This window comes from Capsicum annuum, chromosome 3, assembly GCF_002878395.1.
Source record: "Capsicum annuum cultivar UCD-10X-F1 chromosome 3, UCD10Xv1.1, whole genome shotgun sequence".
NCBI classification, from domain to species: domain Eukaryota; kingdom Viridiplantae; phylum Streptophyta; class Magnoliopsida; order Solanales; family Solanaceae; genus Capsicum; species Capsicum annuum.
Window position 1 is genome coordinate 206,298,165 of NC_061113.1, and position 11,075 is coordinate 206,309,239.

The window sequence follows — 11,075 nt, forward strand, 5'->3', positions numbered from 1 at the left end:
TACAATATCATTCTTCTCTTGTTCAAAATATAGAACTCGATGTGGTAAGCTAAAAAATGTAGACTACCATAAAATTTGTTGTGCCATTTCTACTTTAAACCTGATTTCTTATGTACAATAACTCAAAGGTACTTTTGATACCTGAAATACAAGATTACAAGGGTGATAATCAAACTAATGTATAATAATAATAATCACTAAAGAATAATTAAATAATATTTACAATGCATTTGCTTATATTATTGAGTTATTTATCATTTGTTATTATAATTATACGGCATCTAAATATTATTTTTTACTACTTGCAGAAGAAGTATAAGTACAGAAATCTCCAATATGTAGATATACTATCACAGACTGTTACCGAAATCTCCAATATGTAGATATACTATCACAGATTGTTCTTTCAAAATCTACATTGATAAGGCATATAAGAATTACTATCCACTGGCAGGGGATAAGGTTCTTCCAACTCAGGAGGCATTTGCACGTTATATGTTGTTTCTCAATATGAAGAGTCACTAATTAACGCAATTAGAGGGTTAAGTACACCTACTGATCTGTCTTGGTATATTTTTAGATGAGGTCTTTGTCCCAATAAATTGTGATGGTGAGTTTCATTGGATCTTGATAGTCATTGCATTTAAGGAGTGGTGATTCGTGCCTATGATTTGATGTCCTCTTCAAGGAACGAAAAATAACCGAGTGAGGTTCAATAATTGACTATAATGCTCCCAACTTATCTTCAGTACAGTAATTTTCTTAAACAAAAGGTGAATCACTAACTGGTCAGCGCTTGAAACTTATAAGGAGAAAAGATCAAAAATAACTCATTTCAAGTTGAATATATTTTTGACATTGCACAACAAAAAAGTGGCAATTTGTATGTATCACTTTTTTTCTCATTATTTTTTGCATTTATAAAAATCTGTGATTTTATTTTTTTGGTACAATTCATGATGCGAAAATTGCAAGAAATTTATGACTATGTTCGTTGAGTATCTAAGTGATAAATTAAATATACCATCTTTTGAGATTGTTGCTCAAAATCATCGATTGAGATATGCCTACTTGTTATTCAATTATGGAGTTGTAAAAATTGACAATGAATATTTTAGTGACAATAAAGGGCCACCCAGATTAAAATAAAACTTCATACCACCAGACAAAGATGACGTGGATAATATTGAATAGTTGTAGTTTGTTGGTTATGTTCAACTTTGAAATTGTCCTTTTTTTTATTCTTAAAGGTATAAATATCTTTACTAATTTTTTTGATTTATTGACAAAGATAAATTCTGTTACTATTGAGAACTAGTGTTTTGATGATAACGTAGTTCTAATCCGGCAATTTTATATATATTTCTTTTATATATCACCTCTTTACAATTTGTATCAATCAAATGCATTATTATAACATGTATGTATCATATATATTATTATAATTTATTTTAGCGTAAATTATGTATCTGATACATGAATATAATAAATGAAATTAAACTTTAATAGTGGATCTTATATATTAACTAGGTTATATATCTCTATATTTATTTACAGAAATTTAACTTAATAAATGTATGTACACTGATTTCCTATGTCAGCTTTCAGAATTTGAATAATGTTCTATGAGTCTTATACAATCAAAGATAATTATGTGTCAAATGTGTCTTATCATTTAAATTATGTATCTCAAATATAATATGTATTTATTGTCATACTGAATTATTTATTAGAATATTTTTCTTGTCTTGTACAATAAATACGACTGGTTATAGAAAAATTCAATTAATGAATTTATTGCATTACATTTCTATGAAATGATTTTAAAGTGGAAAAAATTATGTATCTCATAACACCAGAAAAAAGTTGGATAGTAAGTAAGCTTCTCAAACTATCGATTTATTATCTAAATTGTGTGTATTATCATCTTAATATAAAATAATTTAATGTATCTAATGATATATTAGATCTAAGAATAACAATCGCTATATTCCGACAAATATTATTCATCAAAATTTTAAAACTAGCAATAATTTCATAAATAACAAAACAAAACAATAAATCACTGAAGAGTAATATATCTAAATTTGATGCAGACCACAAGGTCACTCCTCTTTTGAAAGGAAATTACAAGTACATCTATTGTGACCTTATAACCACATCGTCTGCGGTAATTACTTTTCTATGTAAGAGTTTCACTTGATTTCTTGTGTTTTCCTTTCTTTAACTTTTTCGATGGTCTTTTGTATTTTGATGATAACAGAACTTTATCTTAAATTTTGTATGAAATAATTCAATCTTTCTTATTTGCATTGAAAATATCAAAACTTTATATATCTTCATTAAAATTTCTAGATGATAATACTCAGAGCAAAAGAGCTTCATATTATCTACATGCTTTCTTTTAAGAACTACCATCATGTGTTGATATATTATCTCTCCAACTAAAATCTTTCAAAACTGCATTTTCTATTATCTAGATATACATTGTATTTTCTTCCGTCATCATAAGCAGAGTACAGATATGATGATGAAGTCTTATCCTTTCAAAAAATAGATAATGTGTTAAATAGATGCTATATGTATCTCTTATTAACACAAGTTTGTATTTCTTGTACATGAAAATTGAAATGTATCTCTCGGAAACATAGAAATTAATTATTGATACAAAGTCAGTTAAATCATGATAAAAATATATTGTAGTATAACTTTATCTTATATCTATATCATAAAAGTGTAAACAAAATAACTAACCGTATCAAGAAGATTTTAACATATTTTGCTGAAGAATACTTTCAAATCTTTTACCCAATATTGTTTTTGTATGTAATGATTTTACTTTATTCTTGCAATTTCTAGATTCAAATATTATTCTTGTTAGTTCCAGAAAATCTAAAATAGGCAATTCACGTGCGTCAATCAGTATTTCATCTATACACTCAATTATATTTGAAGTTATCATTGTACCTCGGTTAACTGCTCATGCCCACTTATTATATCCTGTAATCTCAAATTACGACTTCACTCATTGATCTGCCTTGCCAACTTGATCCATAAAAAAATCAAAATCTTTTTGTCTATATGTCTTTGTCATTGCATAAAAAAATTTTCTAAGTCTGTCTTTGCTCTTTCTGAAGTTTTTGCATGCACTCTTTCATAGATATCAAATGCATGCAACATGTGGGACATTGAGATACACAATGCTCACAGTCTTCATTATGTTTTCCGTTATGATTAGATATAACACACATATTTTCACGCTCTTCAGATGCACATTTAAACTGCTCAAAAAATTAAGTTCAGGAATTATCATTTTCTAAGTCTACAACAACATACGTCATTGACAATATGCATCATAAAGTCAAAAAATAAATCTATTATGCCATTTCTACAGTTCAAATCAATCAAGTAATTCAACGAAAATAGATAAATAGAGTATTCAAATTAAATCGCAACATTATATTTGAAACATCTCATTTCAAGTACCTGCCCCATAGAGAGTGCTTGACGAGAAAAATGTTTCTTTATATGCTCCTCCCAATTGTGTCCCATCCACAACAGCTACAAGCCTGCAAAACTCAAATACTCTTATTAATTTTCGTAATACTGCGAACAAATACAAAAACTTGTTATCTTCGAATTTATGTATTCTAATATGTGATTTGGGATACACTGAATTTAACATATATATGTATCTAAGTATTTGGTGATAACTATCAGCCGATTTTTTCTTAGCATCTCAATTGCACGCTCTTTGGCCCTCCATGCTTTCTAGTAATTAATGTCGATACCAAAAGAAGATTTAATATCTTCAATTATGTCGGTTGGTGTGTGTATTCTCTTATGATTGACTAATTTCGAAGTCGTAAAATCACTAACAAATGAAATCATAGCTTGAACTTGTGTGAACATTCTACCTTTCAAAGGGCTGGTGTGTACATCATGAAACATCCTTAAGAGTTCCGAACTCTTTCAACATGATGCCTTAAAAATTCAACTACAATCTACCGAATAACATTTTAGGACATAGCTGCAAAAAAATAATCATATTTAGAATAAAATATTTATTAACAAATGTATCACTAATTATTAAATACGTGACAATTATTTATGACATTCAACATTATTTAAAATTTTTACTTTAAGACTAAAAGTATTTCATGAATTTTCCCCCATACATAAAAAAAGTATGTATCTAACTTTACTCCAGTCAATTCATTATGTATCTCGTCTTAATAAGTTCATAATAAGATATATCTTAGTAATTGCAGTTTTGTATCTTGACATCAAATATTGTAATACGTGGATACATAATTCCTGAACCTTGAGATACATAATTTTGGCTAAAACATTGAACATAGTTGTTTTTCCTCTAAAATCAGACAATAACAGATATATACCTTTGTCAAATTTTCTGACTTTAAAATTGAATGAATGATCAATGGCATACTTTGACATTACAGATACCAGTATTTTTTGTCCTTGTAAATTTGGCTTTCCTTAACGACTGCATTGTTGCATCTGTAATTATTTTGTTCACCTTAGAAGAAGGCTCAAAAATATCATAATTAACAAGAGCTAATGTTATTTTTTCCGTATCAGTACCCTTTAGATACATAACTGCTCCAGCTTCACCCTCAAGTAATATCTCCCTTTCATCTTTATCGATTGTACTGATACACAATGGATACATCCCAAATTCTGTCACACTTTTCTTAACCTCTATATATAGCTTCACCCACATATCCTTACTGATCAACAATGGAGATGAATTTCCATCAACAATGTATCGAGCTTGATTTTTTTTCTTTTTTTGTCGATTTCAAATGCTGCAGCAATGGCAGAAATCAACTTTTCATACGTTACATGTTCTCCGATTACAATGTCATCACTCTTATATCCTTCGTACTTGACATCACTAACCCAAACACTGAGATATTATTTGAGAATATTAAAATAATCACAGCAAAATAACAGAAAACAAGGGAGAAGAATGATTCTGCAAGATAAAGGAGCAGAAGAATATTTTGAAAATAAACACAATAACTAATTACCTTTTTGAGGGATTTTTAACTGTTAATTTGAAGATATAAAGCATGATTTACTCCTTAATTAAGTTAATTATCGTTGTTTTTCTTTTTAGCGTGCAGTAGTTGCTTCACTGGATGTATCAGCTATGATGTATCTATTGTATTTGAATGTATCAAAAAAAAATTAAAAGCTAAAATTTTATCAAATTTTCATAGAAGTTGGAATAGGGTGTAATTAGGGGTAAACTAGTAGAAATTTATGTAAGGTTAAAAGAAAAAAGAGAGAACATTTACTCATCTAGTACTGCTACGTGGTGCTCTATTAGGAGCTTTTGCTTGATTTTAAGCTTTTATTTTTCAATGGCATTAAGAAATTGAGAATTTTTACGGCTTACATATCTTCCTATTTAAGGTTGTCTTCGATTATTTGAAGTTGTGGCATATTCAGTCTAACATTCATAAACTACATAAAAATGATATATATGGAGATATAATATTAGCATGAATATAAATAGTTATCTTGGTTTGTAACATACAAGATAAAATTGCACAACTATAAATAACAATAATTCATCTTCTTAAAATAATATGAAAAGTATATTAGAATGACTCTAAATAGAACAATAATATTTTTTGCAGTAACCATATTAATAGTTCGTTGGTAAAATTGTTTCTTAGATGGTCAAGTTTTACATAAGTTACGTTATGAGATCTGGCCAGTAACAACATTATATTTATTAAAGTTGGCTTGAGCACCCACGATCTTAAAATTCTGAATCCGCCAATACTCCACATATTTCCTGAAAAAATATTTTATAACCATATAAGAGCTTAACATTCTAACTGTTAAACTATTCAATTCTTCATAACTCTTGGATGACTTATCCGCTACCTTGCTTAAAAAATAGCTCCACAAAAATGGAGAACGAGAATAATATTTCATATTCTTTCTCGATGGCAGTCCAGATAGGAGTGTTCATCCCTCTCATTGAATTAACTTGAGTGTTTTTGGATAGTACAAGAAGTCCGAAACTTGGCCTTGCAGTTTAGTCAATCAACTTCAAACCATTGGTTAGTTGTTCATACAATAGCCACAGAAGGACACCAATTATAGCATCTCTAACCAGGTTACCAAAGATAGTAGTAACCCAGCCAGAGAGCCCTCCTGAAGGACTCTTCCCAACAAGATCTCGAAAGCGCAAGTTTCCTTGATCAGACACCAAGGAATATATTACTCCATTCATGTGGCCCTTCCCAATGATTCCGACAACTTGCTTACAGTTGTTCACTGCTTTGCTCCTCTTCAGAGACCAAGCAAGAAACTAAATGGAACAATTGCATGGAAAAAACGGAAAGACTGTCACTAGCAGAAGTGAAAAAAAAGTTTGACCTAAATGGTTTTAAAATAGAAAGCTCCAGAACTATCCTCCGCAAATAACATTATAGATCCCAATTATATGTATATACTCTCAAACAAACATATTAACACATTTATATCCTCTCCAACGAACAGGAAAGAAAAGATGGATAAATTAATGAAATATGGCAGTTCTCTTTTCAGTTTGATCCTGAAAACACAATGTTGTCCAACTTTTCCATAATATCCATTAGTAAGGTCCTTTCCCAATGAGATGTTTGGATTAGAAAGGCTGTTTCCAAATGAGACGTTTGTCCGGAGATACTAATGAGGGAAGAGCAACTAACCGTGTCACGTTCATGTAGGAGTGGCTGCAGAAGTGACGGATATGAAAAGCTTAATTTCTCATACAGCTGAAAGTTACTATCATCAGAACTTGATTCCTGCCACAGAATAGAAAAGAATGAAAATAGAATCATGAAAGCACATGCACCTAATCCATTTTGTAATTGCTATAATATTTATGGCAATCCATTTAAGATGATGCCACTTAGCTTTCTTTAGCCTATTAATTCGCTAACTGAGGTCCTATGCAAAATTAGAGGTAATGCTTGATAGAGTAGACGAGTAACAATCATCATTAGTATCCACAAAGATCTCATAGATACGAGAGGGAAACCTCCAATGCCTTTGCTGATAAGTCCGTGGATGAGGTTATTCCGCCAAAGACAGAGAGTAGAAGGCTCATCTTCTCTTTCCATTTTAGCGAAGTCCATGCTCGTTCAAGCTGACAACACAAGAGAGTAACAATAAATTTTCTAGCATTACAAGTAACTCTGTCGTCGGACCAAATAGTGCATCTGATAGGCGCACTTGAGAGAAACAATATAATAAGCATCAAATATAACTTATCTTGCTTTGCATGCAAAATCAGGTAGTCCTAATATATAGAAGCCATCAGAACCATTCTTTCTAGAAATCAAAAGTAACTTTACCACTTCATTAAAATCCAAAAGTATCCTAGGAAAAGAAAGTTGCATTGGACTAATTAAGTGTAAGTGCAGCATACAGTTATTTCTATTGGACGATCCCCCAATATAATTTGAGCACCAATATCCTCAGCAGCCTTTCGTGCAGCCCGGAACTGAGAACAGAAACAGCAAACTTCTCTTAGTCTTTGGGAATATCCTAATTGTAAATGAGGAACATCTTCCACAGAACTACCTCATCTCCAAAAGGACGATTAGCAACTGAAGACATTTTTGATGAGAAAAGTGCCAGCAAAACGCGTAATGCTAGAGCAGTTTGACCTCCTATCACATCAAATAGCTAGATTGATAAATCATACTCCGAAAGCATAGATAGCATACAAATTAAAGCTTAAGGTTAGTAATTACCCAAGTTTATGCTACGACCAACAGCGCCAAAAAAACCCGTCCCACTCAAAGAAAACATGTTTGATTTTAAAGGCTGATTGATATCATTATCATCAGAAGTGTACATGATGCCTGCCCTGAACTCTGCAACAAGTGAAGTCAAGAAAAAATGGAGGTTGAACAAGTTTATAATCACCCTTGTTCTAAACCAATTGGCAACAACAAGGCGCAAGAATGGCATAGTCATATGTTCATAGCTCATGGAGATGAGGAGATCGCCATGCGGTAACCCCATAAGAGCAGCTTTTTAGGAGATGATTGTTTTAACAAAAGAAGATCATTTAAGCATTCCCCATTACTTTCCAAGAGCATACTTGAAATTTAACTCGCAAAGATACAAACAATTGGTAGACAAACCAACAAGTTCATGAACAAGAGGACTTAGCGTTGAGCTAGAATTGGTTTTAAATAATACATAAACAAGACGCTCAAACTTGGAAAAAATCCAGTCAGGTAAATTGTGTCAAGAAATATTCAATGATCCTGTAGATTTATGCCACCTGTACCACACTCCATTTATGGCTGAGATTCAATCTTAACTAATATGCTTATTAAAATAATTTAAAATTAAAATGGCAAAATTAACAAACGGTTTTCGGTAAATCTTTAACCCACGTTTCTTACCGATCTTAATTTAAAATATACACACTCTTACGTTTGAACTGAAAATTGCAGCAAAATCCACCAAACAAGCTAATATTATACTTGAAAATCTTTCATTCTCTTCAAAGGATTTCATTAGGATGGTCGTTTTTCGATCTTTTTAAAAAAGAATTTTATGTCTTGTCTCAATCCTTTTAAAAAAGAATTTTACATTAAAATATAAATACAAGTATTCATGTTTTCTATGAAATTGATGTCCAACTTTAAAATAAATCAAGAAATCAAACTTAATAAGATCAAACAATAACTGTTTTGAATGATAGAAGGTTAGTGGAGAAAATTGAAGAATAAGTGTTTTTCAGAATTGGTGACATTGACCAACACATAGGGTCAAACATTATTAGGAAACTTGATCAAGTTAATTGTGGACTTGATTAATATTTTCAAAACTTTCTAATCTTTTTCAAAAAAAACAAATCAACCCAACTCACACCCTCTTCAATCCAAATCAACCACTCTCTCCTCTCTCTTGATGACTTCTCTCAACTCTCTCCCAACCAACAGTTCTACAAAATTTCTCCCTTCAACCCACGACGACAAATAGTTGGGCTTCGATTTCCCCTCTTCAATTCAATCAACCTGTCTCTCATCCCTCTTTAGACAGCTTCTCTCAACTCTCTCCCAACCAACTATTCTGCAAATTTCTTATTTCAATCCTCGGCGACTTCAACATCCGACTACAAATAGTTGGGATTCTAGTTTCTTTTCGACTTCAATCGACGTGACAGCCTTGCTCTCCGGCCACAACATCTTTGAATTTTCCATCGGTCCTTTTCTTCTTTCACAGGTAAAAATTTATGGCCTTTTTAGTTTTGAAGAAAACGAGGAACTTGAGCCACTTCTCCTATAGTATTGATTAACAATTTCAATATTTGTTGCACTAATTTAAAATGCGGTCTGAATAAAACCCTAATTTCTGGTATTTCTTCTCTTCTCTTCTTTTTTCGAAGTGAATTATAATATTTTGTTGTTTGTTCTATTTTTTGAAGTTTGATTTTTATTGTTTGTGTTTATAAAAATAAAAGGACAATTTGGTTTGATTTGTTCTGTTCTTGTTCTTGGTAAAAATGGTGAAGTTGTTGTTTTTTGTTTAACAAAATCGTGCTACTGTTTTCTCTGATAAATTACCCATCTGGTGCAACATATTAACCATCTGATGCAACAGATTCATCATATGATGCAATAGATCAACCATCTGATGCACCAGAGGAACCATCAGATTACAATTTTGATACAACAGATTAAGCTTCGGATAAAAAATCTGATGCAACTAATTAACCATCTGGTGTAATGGAAGAACCATCAGACTAATGATCTGATGCAACAGATGAACCTCCTGTTGGATAAAATCCTACCAACTCTTCCTACAGGAAAAGTTCAAGACTTGATTTTTTCAACTGATCATTCATCTTCCGCGATAGGCGACCCTATATTGGAAGAAATCTAACCAATATTGACCGTTGATAACTATTCCAACATATTACTCATGTGTTGCAACAGATGTGTGACCTGTTGTGCAGACCATTCATCTTTCTCAACAGATGAGTGATATATTTTGTATTATCGCAATAGATTACTCAGTCGTTGCTACGGATTATTTAACTGTTCCAACAGATCACTCATATGTTGCAACAGATGATGTCACAACAGTTGTGTGATCTGTTGAACAGACCATTCATCTATCTTAAAAGATGAGTGGTATGTTTTATATGTTGCAACAGATTACTCATCCGTTGCAACAGTTTGGTTATATGCTGCAATAGATATACTACCTGGTACAACAAATCAGTGACCTGTTGCAACTGTTATTTTACTGTTTTGCTTGTTTGATTTACCGTTATCCTTTTTTAATGATGCATTAATCAACAATAATATATTATTTTATGTTCCTATTAATTTTAGATAATATGGTTCCCAAAAGAACAGAAACTGAATCAAGTCCAAGTAAAAGAACAAGTAAAGCAGTTGGGCTACATCCACCACTCTATGAGCTTGCTTTACAAGCGTTATCTCAATCGGGAGCAGAATATGATGAACACGGGGAGGAGGAATGTTTCAAAAGAGATGATGCAGATACTAATAGCCCTTCCACCGAAGAGCTGGTCAAAGCCTTCAGCATTGATCGTTCTCCTGTGAGCATGCAGTGCGATGGTGCCACAGATTTAACGGGTGATTTCGTGGTTAAGTCAGCCATGGGAAAATCTTTCGACGCCTTCAGAAAAATACTTCGAGAACAAAAATTGGATGCTTATTTCAGGGACAGCTGCTTTGAGAAATATCTTGATTTGTCGGAGGACAATAATGCTCGTTTCCAAATGAAAATGGTATATGAACATCTCAAGCATAGGTTTATGTATGAAAACAAAGATAAGATGGATGAGATGTGGACAAATTACTGTGGCATGCCTATTTTTTTTGGTTGGAAGGAGTTTGCCATAGTTACTGGACTAAAATGTTATCCTCTTTCTCAAGTTATACCTATTCTAACCCAAAAAAGCACCCCGCACACCCAAAAAAGGCAAAGGCAAGTCGTGTGATCATGATGACCTGGTGTCCATTGTTGGTCCAAGCTTCAAAAATAAAAATTTG

The 11,075-nt window shown here is 31.9% G+C and overlaps 1 protein-coding gene across 5 annotated transcripts in view; it reads right to left on the minus strand.

The window, feature by feature from the left end:
* Window positions 1–5,648: 5,648 nt before the first annotated feature.
* LOC107863342 (traB domain-containing protein) overlaps window positions 5,649–11,075 on the minus strand; it is a 42,166-nt gene continuing 36,739 nt past the window's right edge. For 2 of the 5 annotated variants that reach the window (XM_047408601.1, XM_047408597.1), the window contains 6 exons: window positions 7,785–7,907; window positions 7,612–7,700; window positions 7,457–7,531; window positions 7,067–7,174; window positions 6,735–6,830; window positions 5,649–6,352 (listed from right to left, as the gene is read on the minus strand). In XM_047408601.1, coding sequence (XP_047264557.1) covers window positions 6,077–6,352; window positions 6,735–6,830; window positions 7,067–7,174; window positions 7,457–7,531; window positions 7,612–7,700; window positions 7,785–7,907 — 767 coding nt within the window. In that variant the 3' untranslated portion in view covers window positions 5,649–6,076. The remainder of the gene's footprint in view (window positions 6,353–6,734; window positions 6,831–7,066; window positions 7,175–7,456; window positions 7,532–7,611; window positions 7,701–7,784; window positions 7,908–11,075) is intronic. The other 3 variants (XR_007053238.1, XM_047408598.1, XM_047408600.1) reach the window with 3 other exon arrangements.